The sequence below is a fragment of the Saccopteryx leptura genome, chromosome 1 (genome assembly GCF_036850995.1).
Source record: "Saccopteryx leptura isolate mSacLep1 chromosome 1, mSacLep1_pri_phased_curated, whole genome shotgun sequence".
NCBI classification, from domain to species: Eukaryota; Metazoa; Chordata; class Mammalia; order Chiroptera; family Emballonuridae; genus Saccopteryx; species Saccopteryx leptura.
The window spans coordinates 263519027-263543083 of record NC_089503.1 but is presented as its reverse complement, the minus strand read 5'-3'; the positions used below and the strand labels follow the sequence as shown (position 1 = coordinate 263543083).

The 24057-nt window shown below is 57.1% G+C and overlaps 2 protein-coding genes across 6 annotated transcripts; both read left to right on the top strand.

The window, feature by feature from the left end:
* Positions 1–873: 873 nt before the first annotated feature.
* On the top strand, positions 874–7520 carry HRURF (HR upstream open reading frame). Of its 3 annotated transcripts, none has more exons than XM_066351291.1 (2): positions 874–891; positions 7087–7520. In XM_066351291.1, exon 2 carries the CDS (start codon positions 7416–7418, stop codon positions 7518–7520), a length of 105 nt encoding a protein of 34 aa, XP_066207388.1. In that variant the 5' UTR covers positions 874–891; positions 7087–7415. The 3 variants fall into 3 exon arrangements, with proteins under 3 accessions (XP_066207388.1, XP_066207369.1, XP_066207379.1); XM_066351272.1 differs by lacking the exon at positions 874–891 and adding an exon at positions 4795–4896; XM_066351282.1 differs by lacking the exon at positions 874–891 and adding an exon at positions 6319–6444.
* A 44-nt stretch (positions 7521–7564) lies between these two features.
* Positions 7565–23890, top strand: HR (HR lysine demethylase and nuclear receptor corepressor). 3 transcript variants are annotated; one of them, XM_066351252.1, is made up of 19 exons: positions 7565–7696; positions 9183–9833; positions 10537–11323; positions 12557–12698; positions 12776–12963; positions 14689–14853; positions 15623–15712; positions 15904–16019; positions 16852–16933; positions 17271–17434; positions 17553–17789; positions 17980–18145; positions 18314–18383; positions 18593–18723; positions 18839–18958; positions 19056–19171; positions 21816–21980; positions 22371–22499; positions 22672–23890. In XM_066351252.1, the coding sequence occupies exons 2-19, from the start codon at positions 9222–9224 to the stop codon at positions 22732–22734; spliced, it is 3543 nt and encodes a 1180-aa protein (XP_066207349.1). In that variant the 5' UTR covers positions 7565–7696; positions 9183–9221; the 3' UTR covers positions 22735–23890. The 3 variants fall into 3 exon arrangements, with proteins under 3 accessions (XP_066207349.1, XP_066207358.1, XP_066207343.1); XM_066351261.1 differs by having other exon boundaries at positions 14686–14853; positions 17289–17434; XM_066351246.1 differs by having other exon boundaries at positions 14686–14853.
* The last annotated feature ends 167 nt before the right edge of the window (positions 23891–24057 follow it).

Below are 24057 nucleotides of genomic sequence, written 5' to 3'. Positions count from 1 at the left end.
TAAATACATTGAAGTGTTCTGTTTTTCCTGGTTTTTAGCCCCAGCCCTCACAGCACACATTAAACAGCTTAGAATGGGGGCTGAAAGACAGACAGTCAAAGGGGCCCAGTCTTTTGGGGGAGACAACCATTGACAAATAACTGTGATGTGGCAAGTGCTGTCACAGAAAACTTCTGAGGACCCTAGAGAACATACAGGAGACTGGGGGACTAGCTCTGAGAGGTCAGAGCCTAAGAAGACTGGTCAAGAGGAAGTGGGACTGGCCTTTCCCTGAAGGTGCACTGTATGGCAGGTAGAGAAACCAGGGGGAGCATAGGTGTGGAGGGGGTTTGGGGAGCACAGTGTTCCCATGGGAATTAGCTGGAGCTATGCACAGAATACACCTGGTAAGTCTCACTTCTTCCAGGCGCTTGCTGGGGGTCTCTAGAAGCTGAGTGGCATTGAATTTCTATAAACACTCAGGTAACATGGGAAACATTGCACCTCCGCAGACTGGCCGCGAGGGGGCAGCAGCTGCCAGGGTCTGGGCTGCCCCCAGCTTCCAGGTCAAGGAGGGTGGGGCTCAGAGAGAGGATGGCCAGAGCCATGCCCTGCAGGGACCTGGTCGCTGGTTGGCTGGAGGGACCATGCAGAACTCTGCCCTGGCTTTCGATGGCCCTCCCTGCTGTTCATGGTCATTGGTCCTCAGCCTGCCCCATCCATAGCGTCGCTGATGTTGTCCAGCCACTCAGGCTCTGTGCCTGGGCTTGCTCCACTCCATCTCCTACCCTAGTCCTGGGGCAGCCAGTCAGGCTCTGCCCTCTCCTGCCCCTGGATGCTGGTCTCTGCAATGCCCCGCTCCCACCCCCATGTCTGCTTTTCTTTTCCTCTTTTGATTAAGCAAAGAAATAGGTAAGAGTGTTGAGTGGGAAGAGGGGAGGTAGGGTGGTAACCCAGAGTGATCTGAGGAGTGTGGATTAATTCTTGGTGTGGGATTATCCAGGTTTTATTTGGGGGAGGCACTTAATCTGTGGGGGTGGAGTTTAGCTCCTCACATCTTGGTGTTCAGTGACTTCCTATCTTGGCGTTCCTTTGCATTATGCCTTATCTCTTCATTTATTCATTAAAAAAAAAAATTCACTGAGCATTTACCAGATACCAGGCATATTGCCAGATACTGGGGATGCAAAGTCTAGTACTGGCTCGCACCTGAAGTGTGACCACCCCAGCAGGTGCTGCTCTAAGCCCCTGATAAACTAATTTAGTCCTCACAGTAATCTCACGAGGTATGTACTATTGTTATAATCTCCATTTTACAAATAGGAAACCATGCATTTAGAGGGCAAGTAATTTGCCTGCAGTCACACAGCCAGTAAGTGGCAGAATTGGGCTTTGAACCAGGCAGTCTGACTCCAGAGTCAGTGTACTTAAATACTATGTAGGACTAAAGTAAATGAGATGTTTCTTGCCTGGGAGGCAAGGAGGAGACTAGGATGTATCGAGCATTGGTGTGCACATGACCTCGTTCTGGGCACTTGACAGAGATGATTTCCTTGAATCCTCCCTACAAGCCTGAAGTAGTAGGTTATGCCCATCTTACAAATGGAGAAACCAAGACTCAGAAAAGTGAAGCACCTGCCCGTGGGTGGGAGTCCCATCTCCTGATGCTAGCCTGCCAGAAGTGGCCTTGGTAGAGGGAGAATGGCAGGACCCACACCCCTGAACTGAGGGAACAGAACAGAAGAGCGTGTGGTGAACAGCAAAATTAAGCAAAAACTCCAAGGGAAATGGAACAGGGTTGGGGGGGCGTCTGAACTTGTGGGATGTGAGGGTGCTTTCAGGGGAGCTGGGCTGCCCCTGCCTTCATTCCTAGGATGGGGCCTTAGAGTGAGCAGCAGAGTCACTTGTACCCCTGGGTGAATTGGTGACACTGTCTCAGGTCCGTGGTCCCCACCTTAACCCACAGCCTCCTCCCTGGCCCTGTGGCCCCACAGCTCCTGCCGGCAGCCGTGCTGCTCCTATTTCTGTCTCCTGGGCATGTCACATTCTTTCCAGCATCAGCCCCCAGGCCTGTGCTTCAGCTGGGCGAATCTCTGGCCCTCCAAACAGCCTTTTTTCCTCCCCGGCCTATCATGACCTTCCTTTTCCAAGAAGCCTTTCCTGACTTGCAAATCCCTCCTCCAGCTCCCAAGGTTCCTGATCTCTGGTCTGCTCATCCCATCCTAGGCACAGGCTGTCGTGGGCTGTGCTGGTGTGCTTGTCACTCTCCCCTGCCCTCCCTTCCCAGCTGGCCTCCGACACCCGTATTGCTTCATGTTCCCTACCTCTTTCAACCTGGATTGTTACATGGCTCCATGCTGTTCCCCTAACATGCTCTTCCTCCCTAACCCCACTCAGTCTTACTGCTATTTGCCCTTTGAAGCGCTCAGATCTCACCTTCCTCAGGAAGCCCTCTGTGGGCACTCCCCCTGCCCCCTTGGAGTTGAGTGCTCATCCTGACCCCACCATCTCTGGTCTTGTATTGACTTCCGTTTTTGCCTTGAGCACATTTTATTTTCTTCCCCACTGCATTGTGACTTCATAAAGAACAGACCAGCATCTTATTCACTTTTGTATCCCAGGAACAAATGGTATTTTAGCCAAAGTGAAATATTGTCATTCACCTGAAGGCCCACTTATTCTCTGTTGTCTGAGCTTAAGTGTCACCTTCTCTGTGTAGCTCCCCCAACTTTCCCAAGAGCAACTTGTAATCATTAACACAACCACCGACCGACTCCAGTGGTCACCATGAGTTCTTAGCACAGGGCTTGACACCTAGGGGCCTCAGCGAATGTTTGCTGGGAAAGGGGCATGTGACTGACTGAGAACAAGCTCCTCAAGTGTGAGGATGGCCTTGCTTTCATCTTTATGCCCAACATCTCCTTGGTGCCCATCACAGAGTCTTGAAAATGGCAGGGTCTTGGTCTTGGCCCTGGCAGGGTGGCTCAGAGGGTAAAGAGCTGTCCCGGTGCACTGAGGTCACAGGTTCAATCCCCAGACAGGGTACGTACGAGAAGCAATCAATGAGTACACACTAAATGGAAAACTAAGTGGAACAGTGAGTTGATGCTTCTCTCTCTCAAACCAATGGAAAAGTTAAAAAAAGAAAAAAGAGAGAAAATGCCAGGGTCTCTGTGATGCATGTTTGGCAGCTGCAGTTGTGTGGGTCCCAAGACATCTTGGGACTGAGGGGGAGGGGTAAAGAGAACCCCAGGTTCTGGGGCACTTCTGGCCAAGCACACAAGTGCTCCTAAGACTGGGGCATTGGGTGTGGGCTGGACTTCCCTCAGAGCCCGCCCTGTTTCCTCTGAGCATCTCGGTAGACTGCCAGCAGTGACTTCTTCCACTTGGGGTTCCTGGCCATCTCTAGCCTGGCCCCTAGGGAAAGGCTAGGCTGTGCTGGCCTCCCCAAGACTTGCAGCCTTCCATGTCTATCAGGATTAGGATTGGGTTGACCTTTCAACTGGCCTGAAGCACGATGTGCCAGGCTTCATGCCGGGCACCAGCTGGGAGGAGGAAGCGGCAGAGTTCAGCCCCTTCAAAAATACATACCTCTGCTAGGCCAGGTACCAGCCCCGCCTGATTTGTGCCCTGGTCTTACTCCTTGGCCTGCCCGTCCACCTTGCCTGCCTGTGATGGCCTCCTCCACTGCCTCCAAGTCCCTGGTGCAGGTGGTCCTCCCTCCCCTCCTCCCCACTGCTCCAACAGCCCTTCCACCTTTCAGGTGGCCCCTCTATCTCCCTGCCTCTCAGCCCCTCTCTCTGCTGTAGCACCCCGCTTGTCCAGGTCCCCCTTCCGCGACTCTGGCTCCACTGCTGTATTTTTAGCTGCCCCTCTAGGTGGTGGCAGCATAGTTAGAGTTAGCCCCTTCTTTCAGCACACCCTGGGCTTGGGAGTTGATTAGTGGCATCTCCCGGATTAGTGGCAGCTTGGCCTGACTCTCCGGGGCTCCTTCCCCCGCCCCCGCCTGCTGCCCTCCCCTGGGCAGGGAGCTACTCTACCAGAGGGGCACTGTGCTTGCCCAGGTAAGGGACTCTTGGGACAGCGTGAGAGCAGCTGGCTCATGAGTTCTGCTGCGCTTGTGAGCATGAATGTCTGTCTCAGTGTGGGGAGTCCTGGCTGGCACTGCCCCACCTTTGAGAGGGTCAAGGAGATGAGCACTCTGGTCCTTGCCCTTGGTTCCCTGTCCAGTACCACGGACTGCGATGCCCAATAGCTGGGTAAGGGGCAGAAGCCAGGTGAGAGGATGATGCCTGCTACCCAAGATATCCTGGGGGCTGGAGCTGGAGTTGCTGGTGGAAGGTCTTGGGGTAGGGCGGAATGAGGTAGCTTTCTCTGCCAGGTGATAAGATTGCCCTGAGGGGAGGTGGGGGAAGGGAGAGGGATGTTGGGGAGGCAAAGACTGAGAAGAGGAATTAGGTCAGGGATGTGGGTGGGTGGGTGTGAGGGGACACCGGCATCTATCTGCTGCAGAGCTTCCTCCTGGTTCTGAAAGCATCTCCACACTTCCCTTCCTCTCCCCTCCCCCCAGGTCCGGGGAGAATTTGCCCCGGTATTCCCCCTCCCCCATGCCCCCGCCCCAGGCGTTGCCACAGGGGTTGGGGGTGGGGTGGGGGGAAGCCAGCCTCAGCTGTCAGAAGGATGGAGGGGCTGGGGAAGTAGGGCTAGGTGCCCAGACGGCCGCGTGTGTGGGAGGGGATGTCCTCAGATGCCCTCCACCCGGCGGCAGTCCCCGCTCTGACGTGGGTACCCCCCCCTCTCCCCTCCCGGATTAGTGGCAGCTTGGCCTGACTCTCCGGGGCTCCTTCCCCCGCCCCCGCCTGCTGCCCTCCCCTGGGCAGGGGGCTACTCTGCCAGAGGGGCACTGTGCTTGCCCAGGTAAGGGACTCTTGGGACAGCGTGAGAGCAGCTGGCTCATGAGTCCTGCTGCGCTTGTGAGCATGAATGTCTGTTTCAGTGTGTGTGTGTGCCTGTCAGTGTGTGAGGGGTTGCTGTGAGCCGGGTGGGCCCACGCGTGTCTGGGGGTGCTGGTCAGCTTGCCTTTGTCCACGAATCCAGCACTGTGTTCACGCATTGTGTGGCTTTCCTTCTGTGTTTGTGTCTTTTGTGTGTCTCCTCAGCTCTGCTCTGTCCTCAGGCTCAGAGGAGCCGGCTACCAGGGCTCTGTGGGCCTGTGGCATGGGCTGTGGAGCAGGATGGGGAGCTGGCCAAGGGTGGGAAGGGGCTCCTCCTCCCCCCCACCCCATGACCCCTGGGCATTTCAAGAGCCTGTCCTGAAAGGCTGGGGGTCTAATCCAGAGAATGACCTGACAAAGCAGACATGGCAACTGGGGTGGGGTGGAGGGAGGTGTCTGTCCCTGCTCCCCTGGGAGAGTCCCCATCCCTTTTGGGGATGACAGAGACAGGCCCTTAGGGCCCCTGACAACCCAGGCTCTCACCCTGCCCTGCCCAGCCTCTTCTAGGTCCTGAGCCACAGGAATCCCCCCCCCCCCACAAGCTGCTGCCAGAGGATGCAGATGGGGACCACAGGCACACCCCAGGCCCAGCTGCACCTGGAGCTACCTTGGGAGTGGGAGGCTGGGTCTTGGGGTCTTGGGATTGCAGTCTGAGGTAGACCCTCCACAATCATTGCCCCTGGCACACTCAGGTCTGGCCACCCCTCAGGGGAACTGGGGGGAGGAAGGGAGTGTTAATAACTCAGTCAAGTAAACAACCCCTACCAGCTTGCCCAGCCACAGAACTGGTCTCTGGGGGGAGGCGAAGGGGCAGAAGGAATCCATGCCAACCTGACCCAAGTCCTGCCTAGGGCCAGCCCCTTCAGGCCTCCTCTCCTCCTGACCCCTCTTCTTCCCCTCAGCTGGTGAAAGGACCCCCTGCTTCCCCTCCAGTCTCCTGGAAGGAAGGCTCCCTCCTGGCTCTTCATGGCTCTCCTCTCCAGGGACTGTGGTGTGACCTGGGGCCCAGCTGGGCATCTGAGAACTCATCCTTTCGATGGGATGGGGTGGGGTGCTGCCGCCTCTGTCACTGGCTGGGTGAAGGCAGGCCAAGGATGGCTTCCACAAGGAGGCAGGGGAATCTCGGGGTGGGAGGTGGGAGCCCGAGGGGAAGGGAAGCGCCCTTTGGGCGTGTGGGTTTCTGTGTGTGTCTGAATCTGTCTGTGTGTGTTTGAATCTGTCTGTTTGTGTCTGTGCTCTGGAACCACCCCCGCAGAGGAGCCAGGATGCTTCCTCGGGTGGAGGGTGCCCTGCTTTCCCATTTCCTCTCCTCTCTGTTCCCTCCCAGGAGCCACTCCCATGGGCTCCTCTCCAGTGCTGGGCCTGGGAGCACTAGGAACAGGGATGAGGCAGACCCCCAGAACGTGAGGCTGAAGCAGGTGGTGGCACTCTCTGGTCCCACCTGGTCTCCAGACACTTGGTGAAAAACAAGGTTCTTATAGCAGGGATAGACTAGAGCCTGGGTCCTTCAGAACTGCTAACAACGGAAACTGCCATTGGGCCCTGGGAGGGGACTTGGGTCAGAAGGTTAGGAGCTGCTTGACCAGGTGAGGAGAAGGCTGGGCAGACACAGCCAGCCAGGTGTGCCCATGTGCCAGAGCTGGAGAGGACCAGGAGCAAGTGGTCTTGCAGGCACAGGGCCGGCTGGTGAGGGTCAGAGCGCCCATCACTGACCCGTGAGAACCCGACTGTCCCTGCCAGCTTTGGCACTGCCCCCTCCCAGCCGCCTGCCCTAGCACCCCAGGGGGCACCCCGCCCCACCGTGGCCTGGTCCGGCCCCTCCCGCCCTTTGCTCCAGTTCCCGGGTTTGGCACCTATAGTGGGGGTGCTGCCCGCCTGCCAGGCTCCGGGGCCGGGCCCACGGGAGGGTGGGGCGGCTGGGAAGCTGGCACGCTGCCCCCGGGGAGCCTCTCTCGGCAGGCGCCCGGGTGCCGCGGGGGGAGGGGGGAACAAAGGGCTCATTCTCCCCGTGCGCAGCCGGTGGCATCGCCGGGGCGTTGGCGGAAGCCCCCGGGGCCCGGGAGGGGGCAGGTCCAGGCGGGGCCGCCGAATCATGGGCTCCTGTTTCCCGCAGGGTGCTGGAGGAGGAAACCGGCGGAGCAGCTTCCCCACTCTCAGTTGCGCGTCTGGCGATGGCGATCAGAGGTCCTGCTGCGCTCTCCCTCCATTAGCCGTGCTGTGCCGCTTTGCGCCCTGGCTGGTGCCTCTCTCCTGGATTCCGGGATCGGCGCCCCCTTCTAGGCACGACCCCCTTCCCCGGCCCCTCGGCCTTTCCCCAACTCAGCCGACTCCGACCCGGGGCGCGCGTTCCCCCCGGCCCGGCTGCCTCTCTCCCTCCGGGGACACCGCTCCCTAGCCCCAGCCCGGCCCTCCCCGCGGCGCAGCACGGAGTCTCCGCGTCCCATGGCGCAACCCACGGCCTTGGCCCAGAAGCTGGTGCGGCCGATCCGCGCCGTGTGCCGCATCCTGCAGATTCCGGAGTCCGACCCCTCCAACCTGCGGCCATAGAGCGCCCCCGCTTCCCCGGGGGAGAGAGAACGCCAGCGCGCTGAGCACGGAGCGCGAGGAAACGAAGTCTTGCCCACCGGCCGGGAGGCCCCAGAGCCGGCCCATGGGGAGTGGGCGCCCGGTGCCGGTCCGGACCACTGCCGCCTCCCGAGCCGCACCCTGCCCGTGAAGCCCAGGTAAGCTCCGAGAGGGGGCGCCAGGGGTGCGCCTTCGAGGACACTAAACTGAGTTCAAGCCGCAACAGAGAACGAGCTCCCCGGGTTTTTCTGGGCTGGGTCACGCATTCGAAAGTTAGGGTACCCTACGGGGCTGGACCGCGTCGGAGCGTTGGCCCCAGAAAACCCGAGAAGTCTCTGTCCCGGCTTCCTCACCTCCCTCCTGGGGTTTAACCCAGTCGGCCGAGGGGGCCAAGAAGAGGGAGCGCTGCGGTTCTAATGTCACCTGTCATCCTGGTCCTTTGCACACACTTTGAATTTTCCCTCCTTTGCCTCTCTCTGGGGCGCAGCCCGCTTTCCCCGCCCCCTCCTCCCCACCAGGCTGCAGTTACAGCGGCCTCCGGTGGCCCTGGCAGCGTTGGCTGGACCGGGGTAGCTCCAAGCCTCTTAATACCCCTCTCCTGTGTTGGCTCACTCCTTTCCTTGGGGGCGCGGTGGAGATCCCAGTTCCCAGAAGTCGTCCTGGGACTCTGCTTGAAAAGCCAAGAAACTGTAGAGCTCGGGAAGAGACAGAGACCGGTTGCCCAGGTGTAGGAAGCAGCACCACTCTCAGCCCTGCCTGGTGGCTCTCCCCAGTGATTCCAGCTTGCCCAGCCTGCACTTCCCACAGAGGCGGATTTAACGGCGGGCACACCGGGTGCAGGCCCTGGGCCCGGACTTTTGAAGGGCCCCACAAAACCCCAACTTGACACTTTTTTCTAATGACACCCAGTTTGGTTTCATATGTGCATTTTTAACATTAATAGTACATAATATTTTTTATTTATTTAAAAATATGGTTAACCAGTATTTTTATTTTCCCTCTCTCTCTCTTTTTTTAAGGGGCCCAATATTTTCTTCTGCACCTGGGGCCTCAACCGACCTTAATCTGCCTCTGACTTCCCACCCCTATAAGCCTGGGTGGGGCTGAAAGGTGGGGTGGGCAAACAGCAGCCCCTTAACCACAGACTGCAAAGAGGCCTCTGAGATCACCACTTTCCTAGCCCTGATTTATACAGTGGCACTCCGAGGTCCAGAGGTGATGTGACTTGCCCAAAGTGACACAGTAGGTGACAGAGTCAGGGCTAGGGTCTGGTCTTTTTGTCCCCAGTGCAGTGCCTTCTGCCAAGCTCATCTTTTGGGTTCTTGTCCTCCATCCTTCCCCATGGCTTGTGACCAGGTTCCAGGCTCTGTGAGGCATGTCACCCTAGAAGTAGCTCTGGCCCGGTAGGTCTGTCAAATCCCAGGTGTTTGCAGAAAGGTGTGACCTTTTACACTGTAGCATCTGACTCAGGCGGGTCCTCAAGCCGAATGTGGGCAGGCAGCATGGAGCCCAACTGTGGGCTGGCACTTGCCTTACTGGTCTGAGCTGCCTTTGTGTTGCCAGGGCGGTGCCCACTCTGTACCAGGCAGTAGGGTGCTTGGGGCAGGTGCCTAAGAAGCTCATGTTTTGGTGGTTATGCTCCAGGGACCCTCTCTGGGAGAGCCCCATGAAGGCAGGAGAGTGATGGAGAGTACGCCCAGCTTCCTGAAGGATACCCCAGCCTGGGAGAAGACAGCCCCTGAGAACGGCATCGTGGGACGGGAGCCGAATGCCCTGCCACAAAATGGCCTGCGCCGCGGGGCATTGTGCCTGGGGGAGCCTGCTCCCTTCTGGACAGGTGTCCTGAGCACCCCAGACTCCTGGCTTCCACCTGGCTTCCCCCAAAGCCCCAAGGACACGCTCCCACTGGTGGAGGGTGAAGTCCCCCGGAATGGGGAGAGGAAGGCCAACTGGCTGAGCAGCAGGGAGGGGCTGTGCTGGAAAGAGGCAATGCTCACCCATCCACTGGCATTATGTGGGTCAGCATGCCCACCTCGTTATGGCCCCCTGATTCCTGAGCATAGCAGTGGCCATCCAAAAAGTGACACTGTGGCCTTCCGGCCCTTGCACTGCCCCTTCCTTCTGGAAACCAAGATCTTGGAGCGAGCTCCCTTCTGGGTGCCCACCTGCTTGCCACCCTACCTAGTATCCAGCCTGCCCCCAGAGCGTCCGTGTGACTGGCCTCTGGCCCCGCACCCCTGGGTGTACTCCGGGGGCCAGCCCAAAATGCCCTCTGCTTTCAGCTTAGGCAACAAGGTGAGTGTTGGCACAGTCCACACAAGGCAGCTCAGTAGTCCTCAAGTAGCCCTGTTAGGGCCACACTACACTGCTCTTCCATTCCAAGGGAAAGTTAAAGCTGCACCCACATAGAGGAGTCTCTCAATGCCAAGCAATTCCTCTTTCAAGCACCTCCATCTCACTAGGCCTCCCCTGCCTTTGGGCCATTTCAGGGGTTGACTCATCCATTGGCCACTCTGAACAAGGTCCTGGGAATTGGGGCCTCTGAATGTGTGGTCTTGTTTTGGGAAAGGGGGGCAGACAAAAACCCTCTGTCTGGGAGTCAGATGTGCAAGCAGCTCACAGCCTGTGTCTAGAACACTTCGCCCACCTCTACAGGCAACCCTCATGCTCAGGGATGAGATCTAAACTATTTAAAAACTATTATGGTACAGGGCATCAAAAATCTGAATAGATCCTGGAGGTCCCTCGGCCATGCCAGACAGTACTCCTCTGGTTGCTGGATTGTGGGGAGGTCTGAGAAATCCTGCGGGATGACCTGGGGGTGGCCAGGGCAGTGGGGTGGCCCAGAAGAACAGTGCCTAGTAACTAGTATGTGAGTTCTTCAGTATTTTCATAACCCATAAGGCCAAACTGGCACAGACGGGCTGGTCGTCAGTTTGTTTTTTTAAGCACTAGGAACCAAAGTCAGCACTAGCTTAATCCTTTCTCCTCTCTTCAGGGTTTTTACTATAAGGATCCGAATATTCTCAGGCTGGCGAAGGAGCCATTGGCGACTGTGGAACCTGGGTTGTTTGGCTTAGCCCCTGGTGGGCCTGTCCAGAGAAGCGGGGAGGCAGAGTGCCCTTCCCTCCACCAGAGGGATGGAGAGACAGGCCTCGGCAGGCATCAGAATCTTTGCCCACTTTTCCTGGGGCATCCAGACACTGCTTCCCGGACCTCCTGGCCCACTTGTCCCCCAGGCCTGGTTCATACTCTTGGCAATGTCTGGACTGTGCCCGGGGGTGGGGGCCTTGGGTACCAGCTGGGGCCATCAGCCACATCAAGGTACCCCTCTCCTGCACCTCCTACCACCCAGGTAGGCTGTTATTCTTCCCACATACCTGCTGGTGATGGAGGCCTCGGCCCCTGTGGGAAGTGCCAGGAGAGCCTGGAGCGGGACGCGAGGGGGTCCAGTGAATCCAGTGAGGAAGCAAACAAGGCCTCTGGTCCCAGGGCCTGCCTGCCCAGCCATCACACCAAGCTGAAGAAGACGTGGCTCACGAGACACTCTGAGCAGTTTGGGTGCCCAGGTGGCTGCCCTGGGGATGAGGAGAGCCCAGCCCCGCTTCGGGCTCTCAAGAGAGCAAGTAGCCCCGAGATCCAGGAGGTGGCAGGCAGCCCAGCAGCCAAGCGCCCCCCTGACCCTTTCCCAGGCAGTGCAAGGCAGGGGGCCAGAGATGAGCAGGACATCCTGGACCCATCGTTGGGGAACAAGGCAGAGGCAGAAGAGTGTGATGAGCACAGAGGTAAGAGGACAGCGGAGGGGCTATAGGGGCCCTGCTGGGGAGGGGCAGCTAGGTCTGGAGCTTTGTGAGGAGGTAAGGTCAGCAGCTCCTTTATGAGTGGATTGGACTAGCATCTGTTGGGAGCTCCTTAGCATCTACAGGCCAGAGTCTTCACACAAGTGGCTTCTATTTCTGACTGTCTCCTCCCAAGCCATGGGGTTTTGGTGGCAGTGTAATGACATGGTTCAGAGCTTGGGCTCTGGATTCAGAGTGCCTGGGTCCTGACTTTGCTGACTGCATGACCTTGGGCTGGTTGCTTCACCTTTCTGCGCCTCAGTTTCTCCATCTGTAAGATAGGGATAAACACAACACCTATCTCATAAAGACTACTGAAAAGACTAAATGATATCATTCACAGAAAAGATTTCAAAGAATTCCTGGCACTTAGCATTCAATAAATGTCTACTTTTATGAATATCTGTGCCACAAATTCCTGTCCGGGGGACTTTCTCTCCTGAAGGACCCCTTGTCTTGCCTCAGGAACAAACAACGACTCTCCTAGCCAGCTGGACCGTGGAAACTCAGTTTGGACTCTGCCAATGTTTGGGCTTTCGGCATATCCCGGACCCCTCTGTCACACTGTGCCCTTTACCAAGGATTCTGGGATCACGTCAGGTTCTTGGCTCCCTGAACTGCTGGGCCTGGATGGGGGCTCTCTCAACGGCCTTGCCCAAGCACCCTGTCCATGGTGTGGGTCTATCCACGTTCTTGTCGGCCTGTGCCAGGGCTGGGAAACTATTGGCTCCTTAGCCTTCTTGGGCTGTGGCCTGTGTTGAAACTCTGGCCTTCTCACCTTCCGGCGCCCTCTGTCCACGCTGGGATTGTCTCCTCACAGTGTCATGCAGCCAACGGCATTGCTAAGCTTACGGCCGAGCTATCTACAGTCTACACTGGATGGTTCCTGCACTTGAGTCAGGACTATCACCCCAGCTGCCCTGGCCTTGGGCTCAGTGTACCTGACCCTCCTCTCGGCCCATCAGTCATGTCAGGGCTTTGTCAAGCTCCTTTTGCAGCCAATTTTGTGATGCTCCCAACTGCCTAGTCCACTCTCACTGGTTCCAAGTCAGGCCTCGTGGGCCTGGGCCTAAGGACTGCGCTGGTTCTGCGTGTGCATGTCTGGGTGCTAAGGCAGGGCCTGCAGTTTGGTAAACCCAGGGAGGCCCAGACTCCTGACCTGTTGCATTGTCCCCGCAGGACCCCGAGATGGCAAGGCTGGTCTCCAGGACCCAGGGAGACCTTGCTCAGCGATTCCAGCAGGCATTGCTCAGTGCCAAAGTTGTGCCCAGGCAGTGGGCGAGGTGGCAGGGCTGGCCTGCCACTCCCAGCAAGTGCCCAGGTGAGCCCTTGCCTCTGGATGTTCCCACAGCCTCTCACTCGGGGCTTCATTCTCACCTTTCTCTGCCCTGTCTCCAGATTGTCCCTGGGAGAGGAGGAGCAGCAGGAGGAAGACTTGGCAGCTGGCTCCGAGGAGGGAGCAGGGTCTGGTCTGAAGGCCGGGCTCAGCGTGGGCCTCGCCAAGCACCTGCTGAGTGGTTTGGGAGACCGACTATGCCGCCTGCTGAGGAAGGAGCGGGAGGCCCTGGCCTGGGCACAGCGGGAAGGTGAGCAGCACCCACAGGACGTTAGGGACCCCAGAAGGGGCCGGTGCTTTCAAAAGGTGCACGGGAGACCTCAGAGTGTGAGCCCCTCCCTCCCACCAGCACTGCCTGCCAGGCCTCCAGTTCAGGAGAGTGCCTGCCCTGCTTTGCCCTTATTCCTAGATAAGGCTCTTAGTCACCCTGTTTTCTGAAGTTTCTGGCCTGGGTGGGGGATGTTGGAAAGGTGTAAAACCTGGTTCAGCCCAACTGTCTAAGAGTTTTGGGCTTGTTGGGGAAACAAGACTGAGTGTCAAATGTCTGTAAGAGCACTCGAAGGTGGGGGAGCTCAAAGGGAAGAAGGCTTCCTAGGTGGCAAGGCTCACATACCCGCCTAAGGAGGCGGTAGGATTTAGGCTGTGGAGTCCTCCGGCTCCAGGCTCTCCCTCCTGCATCCCTTTCACACACCTAGAGAGCAGTGTGTTTAAGAACACACACTCCTGCGGTCCATCACTCCTGGGTGGAGGCCCATTGGTGGCTCCCTATTGTCCCAGAAAGTCCAGGCCCTGTCCCCTTTCATCGGCCCCTGCCACTCCCTGAACCCGGATTCTGGACACACTGCATCACCGTCCACCTGCGCGTCCTTTCCTGCTCACCCGGGCTTGTGGCCCCCCCAGCCTGGGCACTCTGTTCCTTCTGTCTGGAAAGGCCCTTCTCCTCCCTTTCTACCTGGTGAATGTAAACTTATTCGTCACTCGTGAGCCTGCCCCCATCATTCTCACCCTCGGCTTTCGGCTTTCGTCCCATCCTCACTCCAGCTGAGTACCTTCATCATTGCCACGTTTATGGGCCCATCTGCCCTTGCAATGCGAGCACTGGGAGGGTGAGCGCCAAGTCCTGACTAGCTCTGAACCCCAGCCTCTAGCCCGGGACAGGACAAGGTGTTTGTTGAATGAATAAGTGGACATTTTCTCACTGACATCCTTGCACCTACAAATGAGAACCTGGTCTGAAACGCTGGGTGAGGGAAGGTGTAGCCTCTTAAGGGTTCCTCTTCCAGTGCAGAGTGCCCTGAAGAAAGCCAGCTCGGGGGGAAGAGGGTAGGTGAGCAAATGTGTTGGAAGTGGTATGGGTTGGAAGTGGTGATTCAGGGCCACTGGGAAAATCCATAAGGCAGGAGCTGGGAAGATGGGGGCTGCAGTTGGAAACAGGGAGGCAGTCAGACAGACTCCCACATGCGCCCGACTGGGATTCACCCGGCATGCCCACCAGGGGGCGATGCTCTGCCCATCTGGGGCGTTGCTCTGTCGCAACCAGAGCCATTCTAGCGCCTGAGGCAGAGGCCATAGAGCCATCCCCAGCGCCCGGGCCAACTTTGCTCCAATGGAGCCTTGGCTGCAGGAGGGGAAGAGAGAGACAGAGAGGAAGGAGAGGGGGGAGGGGTGGAGAAGCAGATGGGCGCTTCTCCTGTGTGCCCTGGCCGGGAATCAAACCCGGGACTCCTGCATGCCAGGCTGACGCTCTACCACTGAGCAAAGCGGCCAGGGCTTGGGGAGGTTCTTTTTCTTTATAGAGGGGCTTTCAAGTCACTGGGGGGACCTGTGAGGGGCCTGTTTCCCTTCTGGGACAGCCCCTCAGTGGAAACTGCTCCTGCTTCACCCCAAACCTGCCTAGAGGCCTGTCACATGAGGATCTCAGAAGGGGCCTGTGATTTGAGCCCTCTCTGACCCTGTTCTCTCCCATGGTCAGCAGGCCAGGGCCCAGCCAGGACAGTCGACAACCCAGGCATTCCAGGTTGCTGCAGCCGCTGCCACCATGGACTCTTCAATACCCACTGGAGATGCCTCCACTGCAGCCATCGGCTGTGTGTGGCCTGTGGTCGCATCACAGGTGCTGGGAGAGCCAGGAAGAAAGCAGGTAGGAAGGGCTGGGGGCCCAGGGTGGGAGGGCAGACACTGGGGCCTCGGAAGGGCTGCTCTAAGGTTTGTGGTCATATCTTGGCTACTTCTCTCCGAGAAAGCCTCCCTCCCCAGCCCCAGTATCGGCCACCACTGCCCAATACCCCATAGAGCAGACCTTTCCCTCTCCCCAGATCAAAGGGCCATGTCTGTGTTCTTGTCCACCCTTAAAAGGAGCTGAGTGCCTACTCTATGTCTCCCACTTTATCACCTTGCACCTTTTCAAACCTTACAACACTGTGAGGTGGGTATTTTTTTGCCTCCATTTTCCAGATAAGAAAAACTTGGGAAGGTTAAGTGACTCTTCCAAGGTCACAGAGCTACTAAGTGTTGGGCCTAGGATGTAGACTCAGGGCTTCTAATTCCAAGTCTTGATCTTTTCATGGTTCTCAGCTTTCTCTCCCTTGGCTCAATTCGGCCACCGGAGGGCTTGAAATTTCCTAGTGTTCTAATAGACACAGCCAAGAAGAGTTCCAGGGTCAGAAACGTTCAGAACACTGTATTCTACCTGGTCATTTCGGAGTTTTGCAATTCACATTGGCATATTAAAGTCTCTGTGAGCCAAGGATCCTATGTCACTGTTGAACCCATGTGTCATAGACAGCCTATGTTTTATGGATTGTCAAGCTCCCTGATTTAGATATCACTGCTCTTACCCTTCTTCCCTGATCTTAACTTGAGGCTGCCCTGATTTCCTGACCTGCAGCTTCTCCCATTCTACCCCACAGGCTCTCCGGAACAGTTCATGGAGGAGTGTGCCCAGGAGGCTAGGCATGGTGCCTCTTCCTTGATGCTCACCCAGTTCGTCTCCAGCCAGGGTGAGCCAGCTTGGGAGGGAGGGAGGGAGGGAAGGAGAGGCATGCAGGGTGGGTCCTGGAAGAGACCAGCTTTCCTGTTTGGATGTCGCTCAGCCCAATGCTGTGCCTTCCTAGTTGGTGAGGTCAAGCAACGCAGAGCTGCCTCCTGTCTGCACTCGGTGCCAAACTCCATCCCCCCCCCCCCCTTTTAGCTTTGGCAGAACTGAGCACCGCAATGCACCAGGTCTGGATCAAATATGACATCCGGGGGCACTGTCCTTGCCAAACTGATGCCCAGGTGTGGGCCCCTGGGGATGGGGGCCAGCAGGTAAGAAACATGGGACAGGTGCCAGAGTACTACCCAGTGGGCCCTAAGATTTTGCATGTGTCTGCAGATTATTTACCTTGGCAGAGTTTGGCCCTTTCTTTTGATGGAGATGAAGCCAGATATCAGGCTACCCCCCACTTCGGGGATTAGGATCCAGGGAGTCATTGCTAACCTTAGTCCTACTTCCCCTTGCCCCCCCCCCCCCTGCCCAGCAGAAGTCTTCACTGTGCCTCCCCAGAGCTCCTGCCCATTTTGTGCGTGTTCCAGTTTAGCTCTTGCCACATCGTGTTAGGCCCATGCGCTTTCCTGTCCCATCTGTCCACGTCCCAGGCACGGGCTCCTGCCGGCGGGAGGCCGGCTCAGCTTCTCAGTATTCCCTGTACCCACACAGAACCGGTGCTCCATATGCATTTTGTAAAGCTCTTACGAAGCTTGTGTTTTTATTGTAAGACTTATTCATTCAAGAAATAATTTATTGAATGTGTTTTGCATGCCAGACAGTATGCTACATACTCATGGTGTAAAATACAGAAAAGAGAGACAGGTATAAGGAGGAAAACAACGGTGGCCTATAATGCCACCATTTTGACATTAGTAATTTGCCTATGTATTTATTCAAGTCTATTCTAGTATACTTTAGATTGTGCTAGATGTAGAATTCCATGAGCACTCTTTTCCACCTAACGTTGTATCATATGACCTGTGCTCCTTGTAAACATTATTTTAGGACTACAAAAGTTTGTTGTTAATACTTGTGTGTTGAATTGGATGGAGTTGCATTTGCCATTTTTAAATCTCTGGTTGGATTGGGGGTGGTGGATGTGTTTAACAGAAGGAGCCAACAGAAAAAAGCACCCCAACTCCACAGCCTTCCTGCAATGGGGACACCAACAGGACCAAGGACATCAAAGAGGGTGAGTGGCCCTCTGACCTTCATTCAGCCTGGGGTGGGGGTACCGGCCAGGGTGGGGGCTTCAGAAGAGATTGGACTGGCTTTAGCCACCCCCTCCCCCAAATGCCTGCTAATCTCCCTCCAGCCAGACCCCTTCTGGAGCCCCTCCTTTGGAGAGGTTGTGGAGATGGCAGCAGGAAAGCTGGCGGGGTGGGGGGGAGGAGGGGGGGAGGTGAGTGCATCCAGAGTGAGAAGCCAGGCTGGGGAGGAGAAAGCAGGCTGGGCTGGGAGATGAGGAAGAGCATGTGGGATGTAGCTGCCCTGGGAGACAGGTAAGCCCTCACTGTTCCCCTCAATAGAGACCTTGGACTCCACAGAGGCCCCTGCAGAGGACCGTGCCAGCCGAGGGCCCCTGCCTTGCCCCTCTCTCTGTGAGCTGCTGGCTTCCACTGCTGTCAAGCTCTGCTTGGGGCACGAGCGGATACATATGGCCTTCGCCCCTGTCACTCCGGCCCTGCCCAGTGTGAGCAGGGGCATGAGTAGGGGGAGGCTCTTGGCTTGGGGACAGAGGTTGGACCCGCCCTCTTTGCCAGACCGGCAGGTCCTGAGCCCCTCTGCCCTCTGTGATTTCCCCTACACAGGATGACCGTATCACCAACATCCTGGACAGTATCATCGCACAGGTAGTGGAACGGAAGATCCAAGAGAAAGCCCTGGGGCCTGGGCTGCGGACTGGACCAGCCCTGCACAAGGGTCTGGGCCTGCCTTTCTCACCAGTACGGCCCAGGCTGCCTCCACCAGGGGCCTTGCTGTGGCTGCAGGAGCCCAGGCCTCGGCGAGGCTTCCACCTCTTCCAGGAACACTGGAGGCAGGGCCAGGTGAGGGTCTTCCCCTCCCTACTTCCAGCTCCCATGGCCTCACCTACCCTCAGGTACAGGCAGACCTGGCAGAGGGAGCAGCAGGGCCTGGCCCCCAAGCTGTCTGGTGATCTTTACAATACACCCTGGCCTGACCATGTTGGGCAGCCCATCCATTCTCCTCATGTCCCCATTTTTGCCGCCACTACAGCCTGTGTTGGTGTCAGGGATTCAGAGGACATTGCAAGGCAGCCTGTGGGGGACAGAGGCTCTTGAGGCACTCGGAGGCCAAGTGCAGGCACTGACCCCCCTTGGGACTCCCCAGCCTACCAACCTGGGCAGTGCAGCGTTCTGGGAGGGATTCTCCCGACCTGAGAGTAAGTATCTTGGATGTGGGTAGAGGGAGCTGGGAGCCAGAGCCGGAGGCAGTGGAGCCCAGATTGACCCTGGGGGCAGCGGGAAGCACAGCCTAGAACGGAAACAGGACTGTGCTGCTGCCCTGGGGGCAGGGCCTCAGCCAATGGCCTCTCTATGCCTGCCCCTAGTTCGTCCAAAGTCAGCCGAGGTCTCGGTCTTTCTTCTGCACAGAGCCCTGCAGGATGAGGACACCAGCAGGTGTGTATGGTACCAAGGGCTTGCTGGCCCTCCCAGCTGCCACCCATTCAGCCCCTTGCCATCCCTTCTCTCCTCCTTACCCCCTGTCCTGTGACCCTTGGCACAGTGTGCTTGCCTCTGGGAGTTACCCAGTCAGTAGTGAGGGGCTTTGATGGGGTCTCTGGTGCCTTAGTTGAGCCTGCGGTGCCTGACCACTGGTGCCCCCACAGGCTGGAGAACCTGGCTGCCAGCCTGCCCCTCCCAGAGTACTGTGCCCAACATGGGAAACTCAACCTGGCTTCCTACCTCCCGCCGGGCCCTGCCCTGTGTCCACTGGAGCCCCAACTGTGGGCAGCCTATGGTAAGTGTCCACTATACTCCTGCCCATTCCCTAACCCCATTCCTGTCATCTCTGTGTCTCTCTATGCCAAAGTTCTGGGACTTTTCTCAATTGTTCTTTCTCTACCTCTGTGCAGGTGTGAGCCCACACCGTGGGCACCTGGGGACCAAGAACCTCTGTGTGGAGGTGACTGACCTGGTCAGTGTCCTGGTACGTGCTGAAGCCCCACTGCCTGCCTGGCATCGGGCACAGAAAGGTGGGTCTTTGGCCAGAAGCATGGGCGGGGACAAGCTGCAGATGTGGGGTGCTATGTGTCCTGCCCTGGACTCTTCTGAGCTGTCTTTCTCTCTCAGACTTCCTCTCAGGCCTGGATGGGGAGGGGCTCTGGTCTCCAGGCAGCCAGGTCAGCACCGTGTGGCACGTGTTTCGAGCCCAGGACACCCAACGCATCCGTCGTTTTCTCCAGATGGTGAGATGGGAGCTGGGCACCCTTCCGTGCCCTGTGCTACCTTTCTGCTCTCCCTATGTGCATGTGTTCCGTGTGCTTCTCACCCCTCAGGTGAGCTGGATACCCTCAGCTCACACAGGCAGGTGTAGAGAAGGCAGACTGGGACCTTATGAGAGTCATCAGTGGGGCACAGAAAGAGCAAGGGGTTGAGGGCAGAGCCAGTGATGGAATGAAAGCTAGGCAATGAGCTGAGGGCTTCAGGTGCATCACCTCAGTTATTGTTACAACCAGCCCGTGAGGCAGATACTGCTGCTTTCCCATTTTTTATTTTATTTTATTTTATTTTATTTTATTTTATTTTATTTTATTTTATTTTATTTTATTTGTATTTTTCTGAAGCTGGAAACGGGGAGGCAGTCAGACAGACTCCCGCATGCGCCCGACCAGGATCCACCAGGCATGCCCACCTTGGGCGTTGCTCTGTTGCATCCAGAGCCATTCTAGTGCCTGAGGCAGAGGCCATGGAGCCATCCCCAGAGCCCGGGCCAACTTCGCTCCAATGGAGCCTTGGCTGCAGGAGGGGAAGAGAGAGACAGAGAGGAAGGAGAGGGGGGAGGGGTGGAGAAGCAAATAGGCGCTTCTCCTGTGTGCCCTGGCCGGGAATCGAACCCGGGACTTCTGCACGCCAGGCTGACGCTCTACCACTGAGGCAACTGGCCAGGGCCTGCTTTCCCATTTTTTAGACGAGAAAACTGAGGTTGAGTGGTGGAGCTGGGACCTGAGCTTATGGCTATTCCCAAAGGGTGAACAGGCTGGGCATAGGGAAGCCTGTCTAGGATGCCTACCTGCTCCTTTTCCTTAAGTTATCTGCATCTCATGAGGAAATGCTCCTTGAGCTGCTAGCAAGGAAGGGCTGAGGTAGGTGGAGGGAGAGACTGAACCAGGCTGAGGAGCAGGGAAAGAGAAGGTGAGCAGGAGTCAAGAAGGTCCGGGGCAGGGGGCCAGTGTTGAGGTTAGGACAGGTGCAGTGGTTCTAAAGTCCAGTTGAGCTCTGATTATCCTGGGGAAAGATGTCCTCCAAGTGTCACCCCTGCTACGGCACACGCAGACATGCAGATGTCAACATGGCTGTCCACCACTGCCCTCCTGCCTACAGGCACACACATCTGCAAACAGTCGACAGCCACACATAGCTCTGCAGATGCACACGCAGGTGCTGGAACACATGTGCAGAGGGAGCAGACAGAGGCACTCCTTCACGCACATGGCCTCGTCTAGTCTGGGTGTGGCCGGCTTGGGCAGTCCCATATGGCCAAACCCAGTGACTCATGGGGAAGTTTTGAGGGGCGTATTCTCACTGGGTGGCCTGGGAAACATTGCTGTAGCTCCAGGATGGACTTGAACTTCGAGGGGCAAAGGAACCTTGGCAGCAACCTGGGGCTACCCTAGGGTCCAACCTGGCTTACCAGCCCCCCCTCTTCCCATCACCCAGTCTTGGAGCCCTGAACCCCAAGCCCAGGGACCATTGCTGAGGTCCTAGCTGAAGGGGTGGATTTTGCTGATGGCCAGTGGAGGCATGATGCTGGCGTTCACTTCTGCAGGTATTCCCTGGGCATCCCCTCCGGCCTCTGCCAGTCCCTGTCTGCCCAAGGAGCTCCTTGCTCTGCTTTGGCTGGCCAAGCCCTGCTCTGCCCTGTAGCTGTGCTTGCTTCAGAGGCTTTGGCCTGGACAGTAAGCCTGCTCATTCACCAGGAATCAGAACTTCTGAATCTGGGATCTTAGAAGGATTTGGATTGTCACTCTAGGAACATACAGCTATCTAATCATCTACAATTTAGCACACAATTCAGGATGTTCACTGGAATCCAAGCCAAGAGCTCTTGGTCTAGACAGTTCATGAGTTGAGACTATGCAGGATGCCTTCCTGGGTTTTGGAGAAAGGGGTGTGTTTGAGTGAGGGAGGAGAGGACCCAAGGCCAGGGACACAGGCTTTTTGAGGCATTTGGCCTCAGGAAAAGCAGGGATTTAGACCCCCAACTTGAGAGCCCTTAATCCTTTCCTCTAAGCTCCTTTCAGCCAAATCCAGACCTGCCAACCTGAGTGGCCCCAGCCCATCACCACCTAGCCCTTTCTCTCTCTCCTGTGTACTCCCCTGCTTGCCCTTCCTCTTTTTTCTTCTGTTCTAAGTGAAAGAAGGAGAGATAGAGAGACAGACTCCTACATGTGGCCTGACCAGGTACCATCAGGCCACCCCTGTCTAGGGCCAATGTTCTGCCCATTTTGGGCCATGCTCACAACCAAGCTATTTTGAGTGCCTGAGGTGGAGGCTCCATGGAGCCATCCTCGGTGTCCGCCGATATGCTCAAACCAATCAAACCAAGCCATGGCTGGGGGAAGGGAGGAAAGAGAGAGAGAGAGAGAGAGAGAGAGAAAGAAGGGCAGAGGGTGGAGAAGCAGATGGTCACTTCTCCTGTATGCCCTGATGGGGAATTGAACCCAGGACATCCACCCTCTGGGCCGATGCTCTATCACAGAGCCATCTGGCCAGGGCCCTGCTTGCCCTTCAAGACTTGAATGTTTCAGTTCTCTCCAGTGCCCCTTTGGGCAGTCCATGCCCTGTCCTCCTACCTCCCTCCCTCACTCCTTCCCCTTTCTCTTCTTTTAGGTGTGTCCGGCTGGGGCAGGCAACCTGGAGCCTGGTACCCCGGGCAGCTGCTACCTGGATGCAGGGCTTCGGCGGCGCCTGCGGGAAGAGTGGGGTGTGAGCTGCTGGACTCTGCTGCAGGCCCCTGGAGAAGCTGTGCTGGTCCCTGCGGGGGCTCCCCACCAGGTGCTTCCCCAATGGGCCAGGGGCTCTTCTGAGAGCTCAGAATGTCAGAAGCAGCAACAACAGCACAGTGATACCACATTTCTACCTGTTGTGTCCTTGTCCCTCTCAAGACCTGGAGGTCTAGGTGGGACAGGAAGCCATGCTCCCATTGTAGCAGTCTTAAACTGAGCGTTGTGTCCGTGAACTCTGCCTGTGCCGTCTCGGGCATCCCCTAGGGCTGGTTTTGGCTACACCCTTTGGGGTGCTGGTGCTGGATCCGGAGCCTCTGTTCTGGGAGAGCTGGGTGGAGTCATTATGGAAAATAGACCTCATGGCCAACCTAGCTGGGTAGTGGAGGGCTGTGTGGTCCTGTCTCCACTGACCCTCCTATATACCCCCTTCTGGGCGCAGGTGCAGGGCCTGGTAAGCACAGTGAGCGTCACTCAGCACTTCCTGTCCCCCGAGACCTCTGCCCTCTCTGCTCAGCTCTGCCACCAGGGATCCAGCCTGTCCCCTGACTGCCACCTGCTTTATGCCCAGGTGAGTATGACACTGGCTGAGAAGCTGGGTGTGCTGCCCAAGTCCTGCCGTGGCACAGTTGGGGTGACGTAGCAGAGCCAACTCTGTGCCAAGCAAGCAGCTAGGCTGGGCTTAGGAAGGGGAGAGCCTACAAATGTGATCATAAACTCCTTGTCCTCTCTCTTTCTCCTAGATGGACTGGGCTGTGTTCCAAGCAGTGAAGGTGGCTGTGAGAACATTACAGGAGGCTAACTAGGGGAATCCCAGGTGTCTCGGGTAGGGGTGGGGGGCAGGCAGACTAGGTGTTTTCAGCTCAGGCACAGCATAAGCAGAGAATGACACCGGGGACATGGGGACTTTTGGTCAATTCCACAAGCACTACTCTGGGCACCAGCAGGGCACCCTGCTCCCCACCCTGATCTGGGTCTTACAGCCAACAGCCACAGTGCCACTGAAGTTCATACCTGCCCTTTACAGGCTGGCCCCTGCTCTGTCCCTGGGCTCCTCTCCATGGTCCCAGGCCAACACTGGGGACTGACTCCCTCTAAACCCCTGCTCTCGAATCCAGAAGACAAACAGCCCTTCCTCGGGGCACTTGGGAATCACTCTGGCTTAAGCACCACCTTTCACTGCTTCACCCCCTGCTGTCCCACCTGTGCCAAGCTCTGTCACACCAGCCACCTCCTCTTGGGGCTCTAGGGTCCTGTCGCACTGCAGGCAAGCTGGACAAGGGGCCGCTGAAATCCTGTCCTCTTGCCGAGGGAGAGCTGTGAAGTCTGGGGAGGGGTGGCCTCGGGACACTGCCCAGGCTTGGCCAAGGTGAGGGGTGAGGCCCTGTCCCTGCTCCCTCCTCTCACCTCTCTCCTTCCTATTTCCCATTAAAGTCTGTTGTTTTGTGGAAGGTGCCAGCGTGGTTGGCCCTGCTCCTGCAGGCCACGTAGATTGGGGAGGGAGGGGCGACATGGAAATGGAACCTGGTGGGCAGTAGCTGGGGCTGTCCGTGACAGGGTCCTCAAACACCCTTGCCCACTTCTTCCCTGGACCTGCCTCCCCCCAGGAGCAGATGGATCCTTGGGGGCGGGGCACTCCTGAGAACGCTCCTGCCAGCCGCACCAAGAGCAAAGCAGAACCCCTGGCACAGCAGCAAGGGCCTTCCCTGAAAACTCCAGGCGACCCTTGTCTCTTCCCCCCGACCAGGCCTGGAGCTCCAGCCTGGCCTGCGCGTGTGGCCCTGGAGAGCCCAGCTTGGCCTGCTGCTCCAGACAGTTGGCAGCTCCTCCCCACCCCCAGGGCCCTCTGGTGTGGCTCTGCCTGCTCCCTGCCTGGTACATCTCAGCTCCAACATGCTCCTGCTCGTCATACCTAATTGCTCTGCGGTGGTTCGGGAAATGTTTTTTTAAATAAAAAAATTTTTTTATTATACATTTAATACACCTTAAGAGCATTTAGAAAATAACAACAGTCAACTATACGCACATCTCCGCTCACCTCCAACCCAACCACTGATAGCATTTTGGGGTATTTCCTTCCAGTATTTTCTCCAAGGACCTGTTTTACATGTAGTTGAATTGGTGTGCTT